Here is a 26,832-nt window from a genome sequence, read left to right as displayed (position 1 = left end):
ACCGACTCTTGAGGAGGCCTAAGGTTCAACAAGGACATCAAAACTCCTTGGGCCACTTTGGGGTCCACCCCTGCCAAAGATGCAAACAGTGTAGAAGTTACGAAAGGGATTCTGCACAGGAGTGGATGATATTCAGGGCATGACTCTAGAGCCAGATTCCTGTGGCAAATAACTTGACTCTCTCTCTCCTATTTTCCAAATCTGTGAAGTGGAGACAATTGTATTAGATACTTGGCCTCCAGGATCGTTTTGAGGATAAAGAAGATAATTACAAGATGTTCTAACGACTTAGATTTAAGCCATTTTGATTTCGGAAGGGTAAATGTTCACATTTAGAAACAAAATCATTTTAAATAATGTGATTAGATTGAAAGCGACGTGAGCATGTTGGAAGAGTATCTGATTGTAGGAAGTGTAACTCATACTTGGAAATCTAGTCTCTTGAGAAAGACACTGGGGACTACGGGTTCTCAGGGAGAGGCTGAGGGACGTTGGGTTTGTCTGCTGTTCCACTGTTTTCTCTAGGAGCACCACTGGGTAAAAGGGCCTGAATGTGCAAGCTAAGGGAGGGGATGGCAAGAAACTTTTCTTTCTTTTTTTTTTTTTTTGGCAGTCCTGGGGCTTGAACTCAAGGCCTGGTCACTGTCCCTGAGCTTCTTTTGCTCAAGGCTAACACTCTACAACCTGAGCCACAGCACCACCTCTGGCTTTTTCTGTGTATGTAGTACTGAGGAATCAAACCCAGGGCTTCATATATGCAAGGCAAGCACTCTACCACTAGGCCACATTCCCAGCTCGGCAAGAAGCTCTAGAAGGTGTGCATATATGTTGGAGGTTGAAGGAAACAGCAATCCTGAGGCCTAGAGGTGGCCTAACATTAAGCATGGGCACCTTCTAGGACAACCTGGGGTCACTTAGTGTGACGCTGTAGGTAAAGAACTGGGATTTGAACTCAGGTCTCACTTTTGGTCCAGTGCTTTTTATTTAGATTTTGTCTCAATAGCAACCTTGTTATGCAGCACAAATTCATCCTCTATAGGGTTTAAAATACAAAATAATTTAAATATATTCATAACCATAGCTCATTTTATAATTTGTATAATACTTTTGTCACATACCCCCTAATGAAACTTCAGGCTTATTAGCTCATTAGCGGCCAATCCATATTTTTCCCCTTGCCCCAAGCTCTGGCACTTATTACGTTCTCTCTTTGTGATTTTGCCTATTTTGAACATTCCACAGCAATGGAATTATAAAGAATATAGTCACAAAAATCCCATCCTGTATGGAGTAATGGAACATTGAAGTTTATATATACTGCATGCGGCATAACTTAACTTCTCTTTATTACTGAATGTCATATTTCATTGTATGGATAGGAAAAAATGTGGTCATTAACTAATAAAATCTGCTGTTTCTATTTTTTTTTTTTTGCCAGTCCTGGGCTTGAGCTCAGGGCCTGAGCACTGTCCTTGGACTTTCTCAAGGCTAGAGCTCTACCACTTGAGCCTCAGCACCACTTCCGGCTTTTTTCTATGTATGTGGTGCCAAGGAATCGAACCCGGGTCTTCGTGCATGCTAGGCAAGCACTTTAACCACTAGGCCAAACTCCTGGCCCCTGTTTCTATTTTTTGTTAGGACTAATACTGCTGTGAACATTTGTGTACAAGTTTCTGGATGGATTATGTTTACATTTCTTTTAAACACACACACACACACATATATATATATATATATACATTGCATATCTATCCATCTTTATCTCTCCATAAATCTGTTTATCTGCCTATTTATCTATCAGTCCATCTATGCAGATTTTCTATGCTTAGTACTGCTAAACAAGTGCTTTTCCATTCAAGCCACGTTTCAGTCCTCTGCAGAGCATTTTGAGGACCTGTCAAACTGTTTCCTAAAGATTCTTGGAGCAATGTATGAGGAGTCCTAATTTCTCCACTTTTTTCTAGTAATTGGTGTTGTCTATAATCTTTCCACAGGCGAGATGTGAAGTAGTGTCTTTTTCTTTTTTTGTCCAAGATTTGGAACTTGAACTCTGTGTATGACATGTTCGCTCATTGGCTGACACTCTACCATTGTTGGTCATGGGGCTTGAACTCCAGGTCGGGGTGTTATTCTTGAGATCTTCAGCTCAAGGCTACTACCCTACCCCTGGAGCCACAGCGCCACTTCCGGTTTTCTGATGATTAATTGGAGATAAGAGTCTCAGAGACTTTAGTGCTTGGGCTGGTTTTAAACCAGGATTCTCAGATCTTAGCCTCCTGTGTAACTAGGATTACAGGCACGAGCCACTAGTGCCTGGCCTGATTTTTGATATTAAACCCAAATCAATGGTAAACGGCTATCCCATTCATTCATTAGGACCTCTTAGAACTTTATAAGATCAACCATAAATATGTCTCAGGGCATGCAGCTGCTATTTCTAACCCAGTGTGTGAGAGAAACATGTTGGTAAATTGAAGTTGATGTATAGTAGATCTCTTATGAACGGTATTTTACAGTGGTTTATAGTTTCATACCATACTGTATGCTCTGATCTTTGGCCTAGAAAACACAGCCTGTCTTTGTTATGATAGCCAAGTCATCCAACTCTCAAGGCCAAGTCTAGTGAACTTTGGCAATGCTAGGCCTTTGACCTGGCCTGTGGCTATGACTTGGGGAAAGATCCAGCTCAAAAAACATTCACTTATTTCATATTCATATCTAGATATTCATATATAGTCCTGTGGGATTTTTTTGTTTGCTTTGAATACTTCAAATAATTAATGAGAAAAGTCTCTGAGATGTAAAGGGGAAAACTTGTTATAGGCAGTCTCTGGTGACATGTAAATGATTCCCACTATAGTCCTTAGGGCCAACGATACTGCCAGTTGCTCCTTTGTAGGCCTGGCCAGTAGGGGGTGCTAGAGGAAGACTAGAAGAGGAGAGGAAACTTCATAAACTGTCTCCCAGCACAACCCAGGGAAACTTCATGGCAGAGTGAGTTTGTTCTTCTGGTAGTAGTTTTATCCCATTGCAATGTTAGCAACATTGGCAGTACCAGCGTCACCACAATATTTTTGAATGTGTGTCATCAGCTTTAAGGCCACTCATAGTCTCTTTCTTAGAGGTCGTCTGTCGAGGACCTCTCTTCTAAGCTCCTAGGTCCAATACTTGCAACCTCTTTCCCTTTGTCGTCTTGCTCCAGGTGTGATACCTTCAAGGTTTTGTTTTGCCTGTTCTCATCTTTCCAAGTTTAGTTAGCCATTCTTTGTATTAAATTCTCTTAAATAACTGATGGGAGGATTCCTGAATGTGTTGGGACTGTCAGAAGCTTTAAAATTGTCTCTCACCTAAGAAGTCAAAAGTGGAGCAAACTGAAAGATCAAACTGTTCTTAGATCTGTAGAGATGTGAGGTCATGTAGAAAATAGTGCCCCCCCCACCCCACCCTGCTTGCCAAAGCTGGAGAGACATTACATGTGCATTTACATGTAAATGGAATAAATAACAGCAATGATACAGGGATGAGAGGGAACAATTAGGATTAAAGTAGTTTCTTTACCTGTGAAGCAATATAACATTATTTTATTTTATTTTTGCCAATCCTGGGGCTTGAACTCTGAGCCTATGCACTGGACACTTTTTGCTCAAGGCTAGAGCTTTGCCACTTGAGTCACAGCTTCACTTCTGGTGTTCTGGTGATTGATTGGAGATATGAGTCTTTTGGATTTTCCTGCCCAGGCTAGCTTTGAACTTTGTATCTGTTTCCTGAGTAGCTAGGATTATAGGTGTGAGCCACCAGTGCCAGGAAACATAATGTTACTTTAAAGTCTGTTTAGATTAGTTCAAAATATATACTGTAAACTCTAGGGCCAACAGTACAAAAGTAAAAAGAAGTAGTTGGCTGGGAGTTTAGCCTAGTGGTGGAGTGCTTGCTTAGCATGCACAAAGACCAGGGTTCGATTCCTTTGTACCATATACATAGAAAAAAGCCAGAAATGGTGCTGTGGTTCAAGTGGCAGAGCTCTAGCCTTGAGAAAAAAAAGCCAAGGACAGTGCCCAGGCCCTGAATTCAAGGCCCAGACTGGCAAAAAAAGTAGTTAACTGATGCTAAGAAAGGATAGGAAATGGAATGATAACATTCTTTTAAAACCAGAGATGCCAGGGAAGAGAAAGAATGGGAAGAGAGAAAGATGAGACAGATCAATGGGATAGAAGAAGAAGTCCACAATAGACTATATAAGCCTGACTATTTAAGCATTAGTAGCTGATCTTTGACAAAGGAACAAAAGCAATATGATGGAGAAAAAAAAATAATCCTTGCAACAATTGTTACTGAAATTGATGCTCATACAAAAAAGATAATTTAGACAGACTCTGCATCCATGTTACAGGGATTAATTCAAGAGGATCAAAGACCTACACACAAAATGCAATCCTAAGAAGAATAAGAGAAAATGTGAGTGACATTGAGTATGCTGATGACTTAGATAGAACACCAAAAGCATGATATATGAAAGAAAGGATGGATATGGTGAAACTTCCTTAACATGAAAAATTGGCTCTCTGTTAAGGATTGTGTCAGGAGAGCAAGCCAAGCTATAGAATTGGAGAGAATATTTACCAAAGACTCCAAACAATTCCCAATAGAAAAAAAATAAACAAGCCGATGGATGTGAAGATGCTTCACATGTATGTCATGAGGAAACTGCAAAAATTATAGCACATGATATTATGTATATAACACATAATATTATGTAATTCTTGATACTGAACAACAAACAATGATGCCATTGGATTGTGTGTTTACCATGCTGTACTTTTTTATTATTATTCTGAGTGTACTCTTGCTACATATAAAATGTAATTATAAAATAGCTTCAGACAGGTCCTTCCCAGAGATGTTTCAAAGGAGCTATTGCTATAGGATGGGGCAATTCTATGACTGTCGCTGTCTGGAAGACCTAGAGGTACAAAGGGTGGGGAGGTGGGAACAATGACATCCATGATCCATTACCTTGTGGTAGGGCAGGCAAATATGTATGCTTGTGCCTTTGCTCTTAACAAACAGTGGGAAAAGTGAAAAACAAGCTGGGTGAGGTGGCTCATGCCTGTAATCCTAGCTACTCAGGAGGCTGAGATCTGAGGATTGGGGCTCAAAGCCAACCTGAGCAGGAAAGTCATTGAGATTCTTATCTCCAATGAACCACCAGAAAATGGGAAGTGATACTGTGGCTCAAGAGGTAGAATGCTAGTCTTGAGCTGAAGAGCCTAGGGTTGGTATTCCAGCCCAGAGTTCAAGCCCCTGGACTGACAAAAAAGAAAAGCAAAGTAAAAGTATGGATGCTGTATGGATAGCATGAAATGGGCATAAAACAGAGCTGAGGTAGGCAGAAAAACAATTTCTCTTAATAATAAACATTAACTTAAATTATGTTAAAGAAATAAGGAACTATGTTTTAGGAGATTTGCATGGCTTTCAGTTAAAGATTAAATTTCCAGGGTCAGGAGGGTGGCCTAGTGGTAGAGTGCTTACCTAGAATGCCTGAAGCCATGAGTTTGATTCCTCAGTACCACATACACAGAAAAAGCCAGAAGTGGTGCTGTGGTTCAAATGGAAGAGCACTAGCCTTGAGAAAGCTCAAGGACAGCGCCCAGGCCTTAAGTTCAAGACCCAGGACTGGCAAAAAATAAAAAAAGAAAGATTAAGTTTCCCAGTGTTGTACCTCACATAGAGAGAACATAAGATAAATCTTCCCCTTTATTCTAACACACTGTAATTTCACTCTTTAAACTTTGTACAGCCTCACTCTCAGCAAACCTTAACATATCCAAATCAAAGGAAATATGGAAAGAAAAGTAATAAAATAAGAGGTCTTCAGCAAAAGGGAGAATCAAGGAAACAAGATCCAGTTCAGTCTGCCAGATAAGCACCTCACAGATTCCTCTCAGTCTAGCAAAAGCAGTATCATAACATAAAGGCTTAATTTATTAATCCACATCTGAAATCAGGAACCTGACAAATGACGAAATCCGGAAGGCACTGAGAGGGATCCAGGAACAAAGTGAAGAGACAGGAGTATTTTTTCCTCTGTGGGCACATTATGAAGACCAACATGGATCAGAGCAGGAAGGCTGAGCAGCTTGCCACATTGAAATAATGGAAAACAAAACAAAACAAAACAAAATATGGCCCAGGGTTTTTTTTGTTTGTTTGTTTGTTTGTTTGTTTTTTTGCCAGTCCTGGGCTTGGGCTCAGGGCCTGAGCAGTGTCCTTGGACTTTCTCAAGGTTAGACCTCTACCACTTAAGCCTCAGCACCACTTCCGGCTTTTTTTTTTCTATGTATGTGGTACCAAGGAATCGAACCCGGTCTTCGTGCATGCTAGGCAAGCACTTTAACCACTAGGCCAAACTCCTGGCCTGTTGTTTTTTTTTTAAGACATTGTCTTTGAGGTATGAGATGAGGGCTCATATTGGAACCTCCCGAGGACTCTCTAGTTTGCTATCTGGACATTCCCACCAACAGTATGGGAGGGTTTCTGTCTCCCCACATCCTCGCCAACATTTATTGTTGTTCAAATTTACCCTGCTGACCAATCTCAGTGGGATGAGATGGTCGTCTATTTTAAATCACGTTTTCACTGTACCTTTTCTACAGTTAGACACATTACCTATACATATTACATATACTTAATAGATGATATATATGTATATTTATGTAGATATACTTTTTGTCAGCAAATATGTAGTGTGGCAAAACAAGGTTAGGTCTATAGGTTAGGCATCTGGAAGTCTAAAATCTGAAATACTCCAAAATTGGCAGCTTTCAGAGCAGCAATGTGTCATGTTAACTACAGGTGACACCATGAGTCACAGTTACAAATGCAGGCACAGATGGGCACAATGGTTCACACTTGTAATTCTGGATACTCAGGAGGCTGAGATCTGAGAATCTCAGTTCAAAGTCAGCCCAGGCACTCAAGTCCATGAGACTCTTTTTTTTTTTTTTTTTTTTTTTTGCCAGTCCTGGGCTTGAGCTCAGGGCCTGAGCCCTGTCCTTGGACTTTCTCAAGGCTAGAGCTCTACCACTTGAGCATCAGCACCACTTCCAGCTTTTTTCTATATATGTGGTACCGAGGAATTGAACCCAGGTCTTCGTGCATGCTAGGCAAGCACTATACCACTAGGCCAAACCCCCAGCTCCATGAGAGTCTTAACTCCAGTTAACCACCAGAAAACCAGAAGTGGCGCTGTGTCTCAAGGGGTAAGGCAGTAGCATTGAACTGAAGAGCACAGGGACAGTGCTTAGGCCCAGAGTTCAAGGCCTATGACTGACAAAAAATTAAAAATTCAGACACAGACAGAAATAGTGTAGGGCTGGGAGTTTGGCCTAGTGGTAGAGTGCTTGCCTAGCATGCACGAAGACCCAGGTTCAATTCCTCAGTACCACATACATAGAAAAAAGCTGGGAAGTGGTGCTGAGGCTCAAGTGGTAGAGCTCTAGCCTTGAGAAAGACCAAGGACAAGGTTCATGCCCTGAGCTCAAGCCCAGGACTGGCAAAAAAAAAAGAGAGAGAGAGAGAGAAAGAAATAGTGTATAAATTGCCTTTATGTAATGTATGCAAGGTGTATGTAAAGCATGAATGTGTTTAGCTTTGGGTCTCATTCTCACAATATCTCAGTATACACACACACACACACACACACACACACACACACACACACACGCAACATTTCTCCACCTCTAATCTGAAATCCGAAACACTTCTGGCTCAAGCATTTTGAATGAACTGAAGTAGAATAGACCATGGAGAACTCAAATAGCATGCTTCTTTAGAAAGACTAGGTCAAAGCCTAACAAAGTAAGAGCTGGAAAATGAGCACCTGCAAGAGTGGGGAGGGAGGACCCAGGGGAAAGGAAGCAGAGAATGAAGGGGGAAGGAAGTAAAATGCAGGCAAGAACTCAGTGCATAGAAATCACAGAATTTAGAAAAATAAGGGAGCCGGCGTGGTGGCTCACACTTGTAATCCTAGCTACTCAGGGGCTGAGATCTGAGGATCGCGGTTCAAAGCCAACCCAGACATGAAAGTCCATGAGACTCTTATCTCCAATTAACCAATTAACTGCCGGAAAACCAGAAGTGGTTCTGTGGCTCAAGTAGTAGAGCACTAGCCTTGAGCTGAAGAGCTAAGGGACAGCACCCAGGCCCAGAGTCCAAGCCCCACAAGTGGCAAAAAAAGGGGGGGAGAAGGGGTGGGGCTAAAAGGGGGTTGATGGTATTGAAGGGATGACACAGATCAAGATGCATTATATACATAAACTGCTTTGTTAAATGCAAAAAGACTCAGTAGACTTAATACATAACCTAAAAGTGAAGAAAAGTGAGTAGGGGTGGGTTAAAAGGGGTGGGTATCATCTGGGTGGGGTTGGCTCATGCCATCCTACTAATCCTAGCTAATCAGGAGGTTGAGATCTGAGCTAGTTGGGTCAGAAAAGTCCATGAGGCTCTGATCTCCAATTAACCACCAGAAAACCAGAAGCAGAGCTATGGCTCAAAGTGGTAGAGTACTAGCCCTCCTCCTCCTCCTCCTCCTCCTCCTCCTCCTCCTCCTCCTCCTCCTCCTCCTCTTCTCCTTCCCCTTCTCCTTCCCCACTTCCCCTTTCCCCTCCCTCTTCCCCCTTCCTCTTCCTCCTTCTCTTCCTCTTCTTCCTCTCCTCTCCTCTCCTCTCCTTTCCTCTCCTCTCTTCTCCCTCCTCCTTCTCCCCCTTCTTCTTCTTTTTCTCTAGTATAGGGGTTTGAACTCAGGTCTTCTGATTACACTTGGCCTTTTCGTGTGAGGCTAGCGCTCTACTACTTGAGCCATTCTTCCACTTCCAGCTTTTTAAAAACCTTGTATTTTATTGTCATGGTAATGTATAGAAGAGTTACAGTTACGTTTGTCAGGTCGTGGGTACATTACTTCTTGAACATTGATATTCCTTCTCATGCCAGTTTTTTCTTTTTCTTTTTTTTTTTTTTTTTTGCCAGTCCTGGGCTTGAGCTCAGGATCTGAGCTCTGTCCTTGGACTTTCTCAAGGCTAGAGCTCTACCACTTGAGCCTCAGCACCACTTCCGGCTTTTTTCTATATATGTGGTATGTGGTACCGAGGAATCGAACCCGGGTCTTCATGCATGCTAGGCAAGCACTTTAACCACTAGGCCAAACTCCCGGCCCCCAGTTTTTTCTTTATCAACGGGAAAGTATCCCTCAAATTTGTCTGCCCAGGCTGGCTTCTAACTTTGATCCTTGGATCTTAACCTTCTGAGTAGCTAGGAATTACAGGCATGAGCCACCAATGCCTGTCTATAATTGGTTCTTGATCAGAATAAACAAAACTGGACATTTCACTACTCTCGTAATTTTGTTTTCATTTCGAGGCAGGATCTCACAATGTAGAACGAAGCTGAAAGCCTTGAAGTGTCACATAGCATAGTTTAGTACTGCATTGTTTATATTTTCTATCTTACCAGTTGGTTGAGGTGATAGCAAAGCAGAGTAAAAACTCTCCTCTGGAGGTTTGTTAGGCGGGCATTTCTTTCTAGTCCTTGAACCTAGTCTCATTCTGTGGTAAAAGAGACTAAGAAGAGAAGAAAGCCAGTCAAGCCACATACCAAGTGCCATCATAAAGTCAAGCCCAAGTTACTTCAAGAAAGTGGAAGAGAGAATGCTTGACTCTGCTTGGTGTGGCATGAGGAAGCTGGAGGAAATGAAACATCAAGGAACCTTAAAGGATGAGCAAGAGTTTTTGTGGGGAGGAAGATGGGAAAGGACATTCTGTGCTGAGGAAACAGCATGTTTGATGTGTTTATATGCCGCACACACAATCCTAGACACACACACACACACACACACACACACACACACACACACACACACACACATTTGAGTCTTCTTAAGGACTTCAGGAGATTTGTGGGCAGCAAGTCATTTTGACCCCAGCTTGTGGGATGGATTTTAAGGAGATAGGAACTCAATGCATCTGTACTGGCAAGAGATGATGAGGGTGGGGCATGCCTCTAATCCCAGTTACTCGGGAAGTTGAGATCTGAGGATTGATGTTTGAAGCCATTGGATGAATCTAATTGGCTACCCAAAAGCTGGGAGTTGTGGTATGGCTCAAGTGGGAGAACACTAGCTTTGAGTAGAAAAGCCAAGGAACAGCAAGAGGCAATGAGTTCAAGCCTCGGGACTGGCACATATATGGGTGTGTGCCTATGCATGTGTACGATGACACATACACACACAAAGAGTTCATGAGGGACATATACTAGTTCTTGTTTTATCTTGATTTATCCTAATAACATCCCTCAGAAGTGGGGGAAACTGAGGCAGTTTCCTACAGTCACATGGCTAGTGGTGAATCTGAGCCGCAAATATGTACGGTCCTAGAGTTCACACTCCAACAGCAGAGGGGATGGCATGGAGTCATCGAGGATGTTGAGCCATTAAGATAAGATGCCATGCCAGGTGACGGTGGCTCACACCTGTAATCCTAGTTACTCCAGAGCCTAAGACCTGAGGACCGTGGTTCAAAGCCAGCCTGGGCACAAAAGGCCACGAGATTCTTATCTACAGTTAACTACCAGAAAACCCAAAGTGGCGCTGGTTAGCACTAGCTTTGAGCTGAAGAGCTCAGAGACAGCATCCAGGCCCAGAGTTCAAGTCCCACAACTGACCAAAAAAAAAAAAAAAAAAAAAAAAGAGAAGATGCCATTTCCCTTCTGGAATGATCCAGCTTCGAGTTGTTAGTTTGGCTTGTGGGAGGGTCAGCAGAAGCCAGTCAGCTGCTCCCTAGGCACAGAGGATGTGAGTCAGGCCACCGGGCTGAGGCTGGTCTGGTTTCTGCTTCCTCTGGCCTCTGCTAGTTTTTGCTTCCTCATGCAATGTGGGTGGATTTAAGTTATAAGGGTTATTGTGGCAGGTTCTTGATGTGTGATGAATAGATTCTCAGGTTGGAAGGAATTTTCCCTGTGGCCTAAATGTGCTCTTCAGAAGGTGGGTGGGGGGAAGGGGGAAGCCCAGTAGAGTTTTTAATCAGTAATTTCAGTAAAAGCAACGTAGATGTCTCCATTATCTGCCATGTGCTAAATGAGAAGAAAAATGAAATCCTATTATTTACCTGCTTAAAACTAGATAGGTTTTGAGAATCAAAGTGACAAAAGGGGGCTTCCTATGTATTTCCCAAATCACTCAAGCACAATCCTCAGATCTCAGCCTCCCGAGGAGCTGGGATTACAGGCCTGAGTCATTGGTGCCTGGCTCTGAGGGGAGTTTTAAAAGCAGATGCACTCCGAGTCTCTTAGCTGGGACTATTTTATTATATGAGTCAACTTTCCAGGACTGTAATAAAGTATCTATGACAGTACATTTATATAAATGAAAGGATTTTTTTGTTTTTGGCTCACAGATTTGAAGGCCTCAACCCATGCATGTTTGGCCTTGTTGCTCTGACTCTGTGACAGGGCAATCCAGCACAGAGGAGAGTGTGTGGGGATCAAGCCGCTTGCCTCATGGTGGCTGGAAACTGAGAAAGGGAAGGAGGAAATGGCCAGTTCCCACAGTTTCTTTCAAGGGTCCTTGCCCAATAACCTAACACGTCTTACTTGGCTTTCTGGAAAGATCCCGGCTCGTCCCAGTAGTGCTGGAGGTGGAAAAGCAAGAAGACATTCAGACTGAACCCATAGCATTAGTCCTGCACCCTTGGCCCAATATGGATCCATTTCTGCTCCAGTGCAGGGTGGGAGAGACAGAAACAGAACAAGTATGCAACCTCGCCCTTTGAGAAGTTTTCTAATTAAGTTGGGCAAGATCACAAGTCCCAACTAGATTGTACTCTGCCTGTCTGATGTCATTAACATTTGAGTGTTTTAAGTTGATGGTAACAGGACTCAATGACATAAAATTAAAACTTCTCCTTTATAAGCTCGGTTATTTCCTCCAAAATGAGTTATGGTCACATAGTGATGACAGTAAAGGCAATATGAGAAAATAGCAATTTTAATAATCCACCTATAAGAGCTGGGAGTATGGCCTAGTGGTAGAGTGCTTCCTAGCATGCACTAAGATCGGGGTTGGATTCCTCGGTACCACCTACATAGAAAAAGCTGGAAGTGATGCTGTAGCTCCTTGAAGGCAAGCCCAAAGACAGAGCCCAGGCTCTGAGTTCAAGCACCAGGACTGGTAAAAAAAAAATCCACCTATAGGAAAAAAATTAAAAATCATGCTATTGGTATGAGGAGAAAACCAAAAGTAAAGTAAAAATAAACAAGTTACCAAAAAGATTTTGAAAATGAAAGCACTTATGAATTTGTTCTCTCTTTTACTCTTAAAGTTTTATTTTATGTTCAATTGATACAGGAATTGTCTATATATATGGGGTAATGCTTTAATGAATGTATGCAATGTGCAATAGTCAAATTAAAATGAGCATATCTGTAATAGTCAAAGGAAAGAAATCAGCATATCTATCACGTGCTCCACCTCCCAAGAAAAGATAACTCTGGCATTCTGAGTCTCTTCAATGGAGATGGAATGTTATGCACAGGACCCAGCTATTAGGAACAATTGTATTGTGTCTTGTAGCTTGAGTTCACTATTTATCTCCTCCAGGCCCCCAGCACTGAACTCAGGGCCTCATACTCTTACCTGGCTTTTTTATTTTATTTTATTTATTTATTTTTTGCCAGTCCCGGGGCAAAAAGCACTGTCCCTAGGCGTTTTCAAGGCTAGAGTTCTACCACTTGAGTCACAACACCACTTCCAGCTTTTTCTATGTATGTGATACCAAGGAATCGAACCTAAGTCTTTGTGCATGCTGGGTAAGCACTCTACCACTAGGCCAAACTCCCAGCCCAATCTCAGCTGGATTTTTTTACTCAAAACTGGTACTCTTATCATTTGAGCCAGTTTCATTTTTGGCTTTTTTTCTGGTCAAATGGATATAAGTGTCTCCAATCCTTTTCTGCTTAGCTTAGCTTTGAATCATGATTCTCAGATCTCAGCCTTCTGGGTAGTTAGGATTGCAGGTGAGCTACCAGAGTCCTGCTACTACTAACAAGTAAATAAATACTAAGTTGTAAAATGTTTAAGGGAAATCAAAGTTAAAATTTGCAAAAAAAAGTTCATCAATGGTATTTACATCATATTTAAACCCATCTATCTCAACAAACTCTCATCTTTAGGATTCTGATTCAAGTCAATAGCTGACTCTGTATTTCTGATCACATTCCTTGACCAGCTCATCCAACTCAAATGCGGTTGTCTTGAATTTTTTTCTCCATTTTTTTCAGTAAACAAATATGCTGTTTGCCACCCATTTCTTCTTTCTGCAATAAAAACTCCACAAGTGCAGAGACTCCATGTTGATCATATCTGGAATTGTTTCTTGCCACACTGAAAATACTTAGCAAACATTTACAGAACAGTTGAATAAATTGTCACCTAGTCCACATCTACTGTCTAATAGTCTGACATGTATTTGGAATTCATGTTGATTCTCAATAAAAGGCATTCCATGTCATCCCTTTTCGTGTGTGTGTGTTTGTGTGTGTGTGTGTGTGTGTTGGTCCTGAAGCTTTAACTCAGGGCCTGGAAGCTGTCTCTTGAGTTTTTGTACTCAAGGCTAGCTAGCACTTTACCACTTGAACCACAGCTCCACTTCCAGCCTTTTTTGGTGATTAATTGTAGATAACAGTCTTACAGATTTTTCTGTCCCAGCTGGCTTTGAATTGTGATCCTCAGATCTCAGCCTCCACCCAGCACCTAGCCTTATTTTTGTTTTGTTTTATTTTGCTTTACTTGTATTTTTTATTTATTTTATTTTATATTTATCCTATTTTTTATTTTATTTTATTTTGAGGTCATGGGGCTTGAACTCTGGACCTGGGCACTGTCCCTGACCTCTTCATCTCAAGGCTAGTTAGTGCTCTACCATTTGAACCACAGTGCCACTTTCAGTTTTCTGGTGATTAATTGGAGATAAGAGTCTAACGGACTTTTGTGCACCACAGTCCTCAAATCTCATCCTCCTGAGTAGCTAGGATTACAGGTGAGAGCTCCCAGCTCCCAGCCCTATTATAATTATTACTATTATTATTATTATCTTTTTGTGGGTTATGGGTCGTGAACTCTGGGCCTGGGTGCTCTTTAGCTCGAGGCTACTGCCCTACGCCTGGGCCTGGGCATTGTCCCTGAGCTTTTCAGCTCAAGGCTACTACCCTATCCCTTGAGGCCCAGCCCTGCTTCTAGTTTTCTAGGGATTAATTGGAGATAAGAGTCTCCTGTTCTTTAGTGCTTTGAACCTTGATTTTCAAATCTCAGCCTCCTAAGTAGCTAGGATTACAGGCGTGAGCCACTGCAGCGGGAGCCTAGCCTTATATTTATTTATTTATTTAGTAGGTTGTGGGGTTTGTACTCTGGGCCTGGGCATTGTCCCTGAGCTCTTCAGCTCAAGGCTACCACCCTACCCCTTGAGCCACAGTGCTACTTCCAGTTTTCTAGTGATTAATTGGAGATACGAGTCCCAATGTCTTTAGTGCCCAAGCTGGCTTTGAACTGTGATCCTCAGATCTCAGCCTCCTGAGTAGCTAAGATTACAGGAATGAGCCACCACATCCAGCTCTTGCCTACCTTTGTACTCCTAGTTATTTGCTTTCTATTTATCTTAGCTCATCATCTAGGACGTGAGCGGAAAGTTCTTGAAAGGAACATTTGGGAATCAAAGGGTTTTTTTTTTTTTTTTTTGCAGGGAGAAAAGCTTTACTTTGGTGTGGCTCCTGTTTTCAGGGGTATTAGATCATACATAGTTGTAAGAGCTTGCATAATGGTGGCCAGGAAGCAGAGAGATAGAATGTCTATGCCAGTGCTAGCCCAAAGGCTAGCTTTGAGTCCCATCTCTGCTTCCTTCCTGAAGTCATCTCTGACTCTCTGTTTCCAAGTCAGTAAAATGGTGACAACCTGTTCGCTTGGAGGATGGAACGAGACTATTTCAAGGTCAGATATGAGTTTCGAGAATGATTCAAAGACACAAAAATCCCATATCATCATCATCACAAGATTTTTGCATGTTCTGCTGCATCTAAAACAGCGTGGCCCAGGAAGAAGCACTTCACATAAATTCAGCTGATGGATGGGGGCATGTGACAAAGCACATTTAACTATAGTTGCAAAATAAAACAGCGCAAAATTTGCCTTGTTTCCTTTTGGGAATTTCCCCATTTGGGCCAGAGTGATCAAAGAAAGGACGGCAGAAAGAAGGAAGCTGGTCTTTTAAAGAGCTATGTATTCAGTTTGCCTAATTATTTTTCCTGAACCACTGATTCATTCTTTCATTTACTCATCCACTACTTATGACTTTTGCCTGGGCATTGTAGATTCAGAGACGAATAAGGTATCACAGCTGGGTAAAGGATGCTAGCGTATAAGCAACAACACTACAGTGATTAAGGTATGTCTAGGAATTAAAGGAACACCTGGCTCAAATCTGAACTGATTATTCTCAGAACCTTGTTCACATGAAGATAATGTACTTGCCCATGCCTAGCAGGACAAGAACACATCCACTAGACTCAGTGAATGGTGTAGATTCTCTAGTTCCGTGTTCCTCACATGGACAGCCCCTGTTTTTCTCCTAAGTTTTGCTCTTATTATGGCACCTGTAGGTAAGGCCATTGAACAAGCAAAATGCTCAAACACAGAAGAGTTATCTGGATCTTTCTCCAGATCTTTCAGAGTTGCTCTCCATTTTTTTTCCCCCTTGGTGGTACTTGGGTTTGAACTCAGGGTTTTGGACTAACTCAGACAACTACTCTAATCTTTGAGTCATGTCCCCAACCTTCTAATTTGGGTTGATTTTAAGGTTCCTAGATTTGGCTTGGGTATTTTTGAGAAGTCCAAAGTTTCTTAGTCAAGGAAATTTACTCTCCCAGATTTTCCTTTGTCTTTCTTTTCTTTTCTTTTTTGCCAATCATGGGGCTTGAACTCAGAGTCTGAGCACTGTCCTTGGGTTTTCTCATGGCCAGAGCTCTACCACTTGAGCCACAGCACCACTTCCAGCTTGCTTTCTTGCTTGCTTTCTTTCTTTCTTTCTTTTTTTTTGTGGGTCATGGGGCTTGAATTCAGCTTGGGTGCTGTCCCTGAGCTCTTCAGCTCAAGGCTACCACTCTACCCTTGAGCCAAGCCCCACTTCCCATTTTTCTATCACTGCCCTCCAGATTTTCTTTTTACTGGGGTTTGAATTCAGGGCAATGTATTTGACACTGACACCAGCTCCCTTCCCCATTTTTTTTGTTTTTATTAAACCATTTTGTTAACACTGAACTTTTACATCATATTTCAAATGTCATGTTCTACAAACAAATATTCAAGAAGAAAATCTCTAAATGCAATCACTGGCACATAAATTTAAGAACATAAAGTTAAGCTATCTTTGTATATCATAGATACATATTAATCTATATAATAGATCTGTTATATAGATCAATATGTCCCTAGAATATGTATCTTAACATAAACTTATATGTTTATATATATTTATATCTCCAAATTCATGTCAATGACATGGAGTACCTGAGTATTGAGTCCTCGATCTTGTACTGCTTGGATCTAATACCCACATATCAAGGAGACCATGTGCCTTTTGTTCCTTTGGTCTTGGCTTATCTCAACATGATTTGCTCTAGTTTCATCCACTTCCCAGAGAATGCTATTACTTTATCTACATAGCCAATAGTGGCTATGTAGAATTCTATATCTATATACCACATTTTTTTTATATCCATTCATCTGTAGTATGGCATCTGGATTGTTTCCATCGCCCAGCTATTGTGAATAGTGCAGAGATGAACATGGCTGAGCAGGTGTCCTTATCATATCCTGGGTTATGATGTTCAGGGTAGGTGCCCAGGAGTGGTATGGGAGGATCATAAGAAAGGTCTTTTTCAGTTGTTTAAGAAACCTCCAAACTGCCTTCCAGAGTGGCTGAACTAGTTTACATTCCCATCAGCAGTAGGGTTCTCTTTATCCACAGCCCTGCCAGCATTTTGCCATTGTGAGTTCAGAATATTGGCCATTCTAATTGGGGTAAGGTGGTATCTTAGGGTTGTTTTTATTTGCATTTCCTTTATGACCATGGACAATGAGCATTTTCTCATGTTTCTTGCCATTTTTACCTCTTCCTCTGATAAGTCTCTCTTTAGTTCCCTTACCCATTTAATGATTGGTTGTTGGGGTTGGGGGGATTAGTTTTCTTGAGTTCCCTATAGATATTGGATATTAAGCCTTTGTCTGATGTATTATTGGTAAATATCTTTTCCCAGTTGGTTGGCTGTCTTTCTATTTTAGTAGCTATGTCTTTATCTGCACAGAATCTTTTTTTTTATTGTAATTAGTAAAAGGGTTACATGATATTTGCCAGATAGAAGGTGCATTAATTCACATACATTGATACCCTTTCACATGTCTTGGTACCCGTTTCCCTCCCCCCCCACACCCCCACCCCCCCACCCCGTCTTGGTTTTTCCCCCCCTTCCCTATCAAATTTCAAATATCCGAATACAAATAAATTCAATATATCAGATAACAAAGTGAGATACTATACCAATATGAGATAACCAAGGGACAGCAAAGGAGATGAGAGACAACATACTACATTAAGGACAAACAATCATTCATTATATGGCTTTTGTTTCACTATCCTGGAGGCCCTTTCAATTAGCTTCACATTGTATGTCCTTATGTATCAAGATTTTGCTCTATTGCAAATCTCTGCTAGGAGAGCCCAAGGTTTCTACTGATTATGACGAATGAGGGAAACCATTGAGCCTAAGTTCCTTGAGTCTGGCTTACTTCACTTAATATGATTTTTTCTAAGTCTTTCCATTTCCTAACAAATGGGCCGATGTCATTCTTTCTGACAGCAGCATAGAATTCCATTGTGTACAAATACCACAACTTGTTGATCCACTCATCAACTGAGGGACATCTAGGTTGGTTCCATATCTTTGCTATGGTGAATAGTGCTGCATGAACATTGTTGCTGCACAGAATCTTTTTATTTTTAGGTAGTCTCATTTGTTGAGTATCATCTCCCATCTGTTGTGACCTGGGACTTTGTTCAAGAAGTTTCTGCCTGTGCCTATGAATTCCAAGGTCTACTCTGTCATGTAGCAGTTTCAGAGTTTTCAGTCTGATATTGAGGTCCCTTCCCCACTTTGACACTGTATTCTTAGAAGTAAGCCAGTAATATACCTTGGGGAGACTCAACTTTCTCTCTCTCTCTTTCTCTCCCTCTCTCCCTCTCTCTCCCTCTCTCCCTCTCTCCCTCTCTCCCCTCTCTCCCATCTCTCCCTCTCTCCCTCTCTCCCTCTCTCCCTCTCTCTCTCTCTCCTCTCTCTCTCTCTCTCTCTCTCTCTCTCTCTCTCTCTCCTCTCTCTCTCTCTCTCTCTCTCTCTCTCTCGCCAGTCCTGGGCTTGAGCTCAGGGCCTGAGCACTGTCCTTGGATTTTCTCAAGGCTAGAGCTCTACCACTTTGAGCCTCAGCACCACTTCCAGCTTTGTTTCTATATATTGTGGTACCGAGAATTGAATCTGAGTCTTTGTGCATGCTAGGCAAGCACTCTACCACTAGGCCAAACTCCCGGCCCTAAACTTTATCTCTTATAAAAAGAGTATACACATAAATTATTTGGAGCTCTTTTGTAAGAAAGAGCTCCTTTCTTTATTTAATCATTACATTTGATTTGTGGATATTTCTTTTAAACTTGGGATATATATATGTATATAGTATTATATTCTTTATTTACTCCAATTGTTCTAGTGTTTTCATTGTACATCTTCCATTCTCCCATTCTTTTATGTTTTTTTTGTATTTCTTTATTTTCTGAAATGAAATGTTCCTGATTCATCTTGTATTTCTATTCTCACCTCCCAAGACCTGTTTCATTTTGTTTTTAACATTTATAGCAATCTCCCTACCAAATATGTCAAGTATTTTCTCTACTTCAACCAATTCACCAGCTGAGAGTTTTGAGTATCAGATCTACCTGGAAGAGGTAGCTGGACCTGGTGGGTTAAAGTGTCATCCTCACGAGACGGTAATCAGAAGCCTGGGTGTAGCTGACTGCTGGTAGTTCAAACCTGTAATTACACCTACCTGGAGGCTGAGATCTGAGGATTGTGGTTTGAAGCTAGCCTGGTCAGGAAAGCCCTGACTCTTTAACCAGGAATAAGTAGAGCTGTGGCTCAAGTGGTGGAACACTAGACTTGAGTGAAAAAGCTAAGGGACAGCAGGGCCTGTGTTCAAGTACCCTTGGCTCCTTCCCCCAATGTGTTCTAGTTTCTTGGTATTCATTTTGTTAAACTAAGTTCCTTATTCAAAGGAGTTATACCACTGCAGTCCTCTCCTCCATTGACCATACTTCAATCAATTTGTTTGAGTATATTTCCATTTCATCCCATATATTTACATCTTTATTTATAATTTAGACCTAATTTTCACGTAGGAGAGAAAATGTGCCATTTTTCTCTCCGAACCTGAGTTACATCACCGAGAATCATTTTTTTCCTGGTTCGTTTATTTTCCTGCAAATGCCATAATATTGATTTTCCTGATTGATGAGTAAAATTCTATCTATCTATCTATCTATCTATCTATCTATCTATCTATCTATCTATCATCACCTTTTCTTGATCCACTAATCCATTGTGGGACACCAGAGAATCTACACGCCAATAATAAACAACTTGAGAACCCAATACTGATGTACAATTTTCTTCCTTACTTAAAAATTTCAACTTTTTTTTCTGCCAGTCTTGGGGCTTGAACTCAGGGCCTGAGCACTGTCCTTGGGTTTTCCTCAAAGCTAGAGCTCTATCACTTGAGACACAGTACCACTTCTGGCTTTTTCTATGTATGGGGTACTGAGGAATCAAACCTGGGTCTTCATGCATGCTAGGCAAGCACTCTACCACTAATCCAAACTCCCACCCCCAAAATTTCCAACACTTTGTAACTTCTTCAAAATCTAAACATCATTTTCCCAATTTTGTAAAGCTCTGTAGGTTTTGTTGATTTCCTTGTTCTCTCCGGTTCACCTGCCTCTTTTGACATTCGTTTGGTACTCAGGGCCTGAGCACTGTCCTTGGACTTCCTCAAGGCTAGAGCTCTACCATTTGAGCCACAGCACCACTTCCGGCTTTTCTTTTTTCTATGTATGTGGTACCGAGGAATCAAACCCTGGTCTTTGTGTATGCTAGGCAAGTACTCTACCACTAGGCCAAACTCCCATCCTTGGTTAACTTCTTTGCTCATGTGAAAAGCTCTACCACTTGAGCCATAGTTCCATTTCTGCCTTTTTTGCTGGTTATTTGGAGATAAAAAGACTCCTTTATTTGTCTGCCTAGGCTGGCCTAGAATTTTAATTCTCAGATCCAGTTTCTTGAATAGCTAGAATTAAAGGTGTGAGCCACTGGCACCCAATTCAATAAACATGTAGTGGATTCATCATGAATCATTTTCTGGCTAGTCTCATATTTATAATGTTAGTGCTGCTTTTTCTACCTCCAAAGACCTTTGTGGAGCCAACACAGAACATTGGCAGAGTTTAAGATCAGGCCTCCCTGCCACGCCCCCTCCACCATCACCCTCCACCTACTTTATTGGCCACACAATGCTTGCGCGTGTGCTTGTGGCTTGTGAATTCTTTTACTCACCAAAGGAAAAACCGCAAGCGAAAATCTGTGCAGGGTCAGAAACTCTTTCTCCTCCCTTGCTTCAAAGGTATCACTTTGCTAAGAAGGCATTTTAATGAGGAAAAGCTCATAAAAGATGATGCCAGATAGAAAGAAATATTCCCTTCCCTAAGCCTGGTTCCCTGGCAGGATGGTGTGTGTAAGGGATGCCAGGGGGCTTGTCTTTTCCTGGCTGGTTGTCTGGCCATGGGAGAGCTCAATGGGGGAATTGAAGAAGGGGGGAGGGGGAGGGGAGAGGGGGAGGGGGAGAGGGAGAGGGGGAGGGGGAGGGGGAGGGGGAGGAGCATTTGGGGATTTATTCCTACTTCCTGTTTGGTGGAATGGATTGTTTCAGGTGCTGGGTATTAGTGTTCTCTGGTTGCTGTAACAAACTATCATCAAGTACTGCCCTGTGGTTTTTGAGGGGTAAAAGCTTGAACTGGAGTCTAGATTGGCCAAGGTTTATTTCTGCCATTTGCTAGCAATCTGGTATTCTTGGGTTGTGACTGCAAAATATCAACCTCTGCTGCTGGTTTTGCTAGCTCTCTCTCTCTCTCTGCATATGCACACACATATGTACCTCCATTTCCTCTTACAAACATGCTCTTAGTCATTTTAGATTCAGGACTCACCTGAACCCATTATGGCCTGGTTTTAACTAATTATGTCAACAAAGACCTTATTTTAAAAAACAAGTCACATACTGCGGGTTTGGGTGAACACTATTTTTAGGGGACACTATTCAACCCAGCATACATTTCATCAACCTGGGAAGAGGTGTCTTTAAAAAAAATTGCTAGTTGTAGTTGCTTTATCTATTTGCTGAGCTGTGTCCTTTGTTGTTTTCTGATGAGAAGAAATGGACTAGTAAGGGGCTGGGAATGTGGCTTAGTGGTAGAATGCTTGTTTAGCATGAAGGTCTGGGTTCAATTCCTCACTATCATATACACAGAAAAAGCCAAAAATGGCGCTGTGGCTCAAGTGGTAGAATGCTAGCCTCAAGTGTTGATTTCATGCCCCGGACAGAAGAAGAAGAAGGGGGAGGAGGAGGAAGAGAAGGAGGAGGAGGAGGAGGGTGGAGGACTAGGTAAGGGCTAATTGGTGGATAATTGCTGTAACAGCTGTCAGCAATGCAAGTACATAACTCTGTCTAATAATATTTTGGAAAATTCCATAGCTTCTGCACATGTAGTTTTTGAAAATATTTATAGCAGCTGGGCACTAGTGACTAATATTCGTGAACCTAGCTACTCAGGGGACTTGAAATTGAGGTTCACAGTTCAAAGCCAGCCAGGCCAGACAAATCTGAAAGTCTCTTATCCCCCAAACCAGCAAAAAACCAGAAATGGAGGCATGACTCAAGTGGGAGAGTTAGCTTTTAGTGAAAAAGCTAAGCAAGAACAGAGACTCTAAGTTCAAGTTGCAGTACTGGCACACACACACACACACACACACACACACACACACACACACACACACACACACGAAGACATACTAACAGCCAACAGAAAGACAATCATAGGTGAATGCTCTTGACTATTTTTTTTTTGCCAGTCCTGGGCTTGAGCTCAGGGCCTGAGCACTGTCCTTGGACTTTCTCAAGGCTTGAGCTCTACCACTTGAGCCTCAGCACCACTTCTGGCTTTTTTCTATGTATGTGGTACCGAGGAATCGAACCCGGGTCTTCGTGCATGCTAGGCAAGCACTCAACCACTAGGCCAAACTCCTGGTTCAATGCTCTTGACTTATTTTATCCTAAGGTTCTTTCCTCCGATGGCCTGGACACTGCTGGCCTTTCGTAGGTTAGACATGACAGCATCAACCTGATCACTGTGATTGATACAGTGTTTTGTGTTCTATGAAGTATTTTCCCCGTGACAATGATTCCCAGAGAACCAGATTTTATGGTAAAATAAGACTTTTTTTTTTCTTTTTGATCGTGGGGCTTGAACTCTGGGCCTTGGCACTGTCCCTTAGCTCTTCAGTTCATGGCTAGTATTCTACCACTTGAGCCACAGCACCACTTCTAGTTTTCTGGTGGTTCATTGGAGATAAAAGTCACAGATTTTAGTGCCCGGGCCAGCTTTGAACAGCAGTCCTCAGATCTCAGCCTCCTGAGTAGCTAGGATTACAGGTGTGAGCCACTCATGCCCAGTTAAAATAAGACTTTAAAATTTTGTATTTGTTATTTTTTGCCCTAAAAGCTAGTAATCAAAATGGAGTTTATGATTCTGAAAGTGCTGTCATAGGGCCACCTATCAAACTTTGTTCTAATCTGGTATGCCCCAAGTTGGTTTAACTACCTATCCCTCATAGTTTTGGGTAAATGAACAATGTCTATTGTAATTCAGGAACTCCGGGTCAGTAATAAACCTTGAGAGCCACTGTTTGCTCATCACTATCAATGCTGGAGTGGGACGGTGTGGCAGGTCCATGTTGTACATTGTAAGGGAGCTCTAGACCAGCAGTGACTGAGGAAGGCTGACTAGAGAAGTAGTACAGCGGCCCATGGTCTACACTTGAGATGGTGTCTGGCATGAAGAAGGTAATTGCAGAAGTTGTCAACATTACTGTTGAAGATCAGCAAAAAGAGAAGCTCATTTGTATGAACTACAAGTAGAATCACAGAGCTTACAGAAGAAATAGAAGTCAAAAACAAACAGCTCTGGGCCGGGAGGGTGGCCTAGTGGTAGAGTGCTTGCCTAGCATGCATGAAAACCTGGGTTTGATTCCTCAGTACCACATACATAGAAAAACTGGAAGTGGTGCTGTGGCTCAAGTGGTATAGTGCTAACCTTGAGATAGCCCAAGAACAGTGTCCAGGCCTTGAGTTCAAGTCCCAGGACTGGCAATAAACAAACAAACAGCTTCAAAATTTAGAAGATGCGTGTGATGCATGCTTAATGATTATCTTATTTAGTTGGAGATATTTTCATTAGTCATTCTCAAGAGGAAACTCAGGAAATGTTAAAGAAAGCCAGGTGAGGTGGCTCATGCCTGTAATCCTAGCTACTCAGGAAGCTGAGATCTGAGGATCATGGTTCAAAGCCAGCCTGGACACAAAATAATTTGTGAGACTCATATCCAGTGAACCACTAGAAAATGGAAGTGGCTTTGTGGCTCAAGGAGTAGAAGGTGGTAGCTTTGAGCTGAAGAGCTCAGGGATAATGCCCAGGCCCAGAGTTCAAGTCCCACGACCAACAAAAAATTAAAAAGGAATGTTAAAGAAACAAAGAGAAATTTGCAGGAAGCAATTGGCTCATTAGAATCTAGAGTAGAGCAAGGAGCCAGTGGCTGATGCCTGTAATCCTAGCTACTCAAGAGACTGAGATCTGAGGATAGGAGTTCAAAGCCAGCCTAGACACAAAAGTCTGTGAGACTCATCTCCATTTACTCCAATTAACTGGAAGCGGAGCTGTGGCTCAAAGTGGTAAAAGTGCTCTGCGACAGTGCCCAGGCCCTGAGTTCAAGTCCCATGACCAACAAACAAAGAAAAAAAAAAAGAAGAGTAGAGTTAACTTGGGATTGTTACCAGATTTGAAAGTTCAGTTATATGCAAAATTTGGCAGCGAGATAAACCTGGATGCTGATGAAAGTAAAACATTTTATTGTACTTTTTAAAATGTAAAAAACTTGAATATTGTTTTAAATGATAATTTTCCTTCTTCAAATGATATGGAATGGAAAACTTTGTTTTTGTAAAATTTATATTTATTTAATGGAAATGGGCTTATTTTCATCTGCTGGCTTAATATATTTCAACTCTAGGGATTTATGTCATGTTATTAAATTCTGTCAACAATAAAAGAAATCAGTGTTGGAATCTGAAGATAAGAGTCTCAGGGACTTTCCTGCCTGAACCTTACAGGCGTGAGCTACCAGTGCCAGTGGAACCTTCCTTATCTATAAGGTAATATTACAATGCTACTTGCTTTACATGGTTAAATGAGGTCATATAGGTAAAATGCTTAGCACAAGTCTTGGGATATGGCAACAACTCGGTAACTGTGAGTGTCAATCATTATTATTCTTTTATTTATTGCCGGTCTTGGGACTTGAACTCAGGGCCTGGGCACCATCCCTGAGGGTCTTTGTGCTCAGGGCTAGTACTCTACCACTTGATCCATTTCTGATTTTTCTGAGTAGTTTATCAGAGATAAGAGAGTTTTCTGCTCAGGCTGGCTTTGAACCATAATTCTCAGATCTCAGGCTCCTGAGTAGCTAGGTTACTGGTGTGAGCCACTGCATCCAGCCATCATTTTTATTTTGATCATCATATCGTCATTTGACTTCTGTAATTTTTAGAGATCATTTTGGAGAATTGATGATCTTGATTCTAACAAGGGATATGAAGTTCTCGAACTGTTGACTTATAAAAATATGTAACTAAGAAAGCTGATTAGAAGTGGCTCACACCTGTAATCCTAGCTACTTAGGAGGCTGAGATCTGAGGACTTCGATTTGAAGCCAGATGGGGCAGAAAATTCTGTGAGACTCTTATCTCTAATAAACTCTAAGAAAAGGCCAGAAGTGAGCATTTTCCTTGAATACAGTGCCCAGGTTCCTGAGTTCAAGCCTCAGGACAGGCAAAAGACAGAGATGGAGGGCAGGGGGAGTTGATTGTTTTTTTTTTTTTCCCCCTTAGGTTCTATGTATACTTGGAATTACCATTTTCTAAATCCAGTCCTTCTAAATCTGGGGAAGTCTTTTATATCTATCAGTTAGTTGTGATTATGGTGTGTGTGCATGCATGTGTGTGTGTGTGTGTGTGTGTGTGTGTGTGTGTGTATGTGTGTTCCTGCAGGACCTGAATTCGGGGACTGAACACTGTCTCTTAGCTTTTGTCCTCAAGGCTAAGGCTCTACCACTTGAACCGCAACTCCACTGAGACTCCTTCCCATGACTTTTGTGTTCAGGGATCAGACTGTCAGGCATCAAAGAAGGTTCGGGGGCCTTTGTTTTACAAAATGGAGTTTGGCAACCCCCCTGGGTTACTTACCTTGGGTAAATAACTTGCTGTCTGGCTCGAAATTACAGTTGTGTGAATCTGAACATCCACCTTTCCGCTCTAGTCTACTCCTTTCTGGTCAAATGGGAGTAGATTGTAATGTTTGTGGTGATGTTTTCACACTTTTTTTTTTCTAACAGTGTTCAGTGTGAGAGCAAGGCATGTGCAACTAGCTTTGGTGCCCACAGAAGAACTAAATAAATGATGCATGAACTTGGTGAGTAGTCATCAGTTAGCCTTTTGCTCTTTCTGGGGTCACTGTGAAAGAGCATCTGTGAACATGTTTATGGAGTAAAATGCCCAGTATTTCCTCTTGCTTGAATAACAGTTCTATGGTCTCACTCTATTGGCTACTGAGTCAATAAGGATAAGAGGGCCCTGTCCAATCAGAAACAGAAATGTTACCATGGCAGCAGGCTGGCCCACCAACGTTGGTAGCTTTGTGTCTACTACAGTGCTTTACCTTAAGCCTTCTCTCAGCTTTTGGTCTTCTGTCTCACACAACTGCCTCCATGGCTGCTGGGAGACACCCCATGGAGGAGTAACCTCCACCCATACCTTCAAAGGAGGATAGACTAGACCAGTTAGCTGCCCTTGGAAAGAGAGGTGATGTACAGCCCAGGAAACAAATCTTCTACACTGGGCCTGGCTGGGGACTCTAGTCCCAGAGATGCTACATATATGGACACAGTAGATTCTCCATATCCTCTCAACACTTCAGGGCTGGCAACAGATTCCAAGGGAAAGAACATGCTCTTCTATCAAAGAGAAGACTAACTTTTGGGATCAAAAGTTTTATTGAATCTCTTTCACCTTCAAGTGTTTAATCTCTTTAAGTGTTGAATAAACACTTCCTTTTTAAAATTTTATTGTCGAGATAATGTATAGAGGGGTTACAATTACATTCAATAGATAGTGGATACATTACTTCTCTCACATTGATACCCCTTCTCATGTTTTTGGCCCCGTTTTCCTCTCTTCTCCCCCTCCCAATCATCTTGTTTTCCCCCTTACATTTCCTATTTCAAATAAATAAATGTATATACAATATATCATAT

The 26,832-nt window shown here is 41.8% G+C and overlaps 1 protein-coding gene across 1 annotated transcript in view; it reads right to left on the bottom strand.

The window, feature by feature from the left end:
* The window catches only part of Nom1 (nucleolar protein with MIF4G domain 1), a 40,500-nt gene extending 19,092 nt beyond the window's left edge, over nucleotides 1-21,408 (bottom strand). Inside the window, 1 exon segment of the mRNA XM_090342495.1 lies at nucleotides 21,399-21,408. Within this exon segment, the coding sequence (XP_090198621.1) occupies nucleotides 21,399-21,408 (10 nt within the window).
* Nucleotides 21,409-26,832: the final 5,424 nt, after the last annotated feature.

The sequence above is a fragment of the Megascapheus bottae genome, chromosome 12, assembly GCF_031878675.1.
Source record: "Megascapheus bottae isolate mThoBot1 chromosome 12, mThoBot2.hap1, whole genome shotgun sequence".
NCBI classification, from domain to species: Eukaryota; Metazoa; Chordata; class Mammalia; order Rodentia; family Geomyidae; genus Megascapheus; species Megascapheus bottae.
Note: the sequence above shows the minus strand (reverse complement) of the source record. Positions and strands in the feature narration are given on the sequence as shown.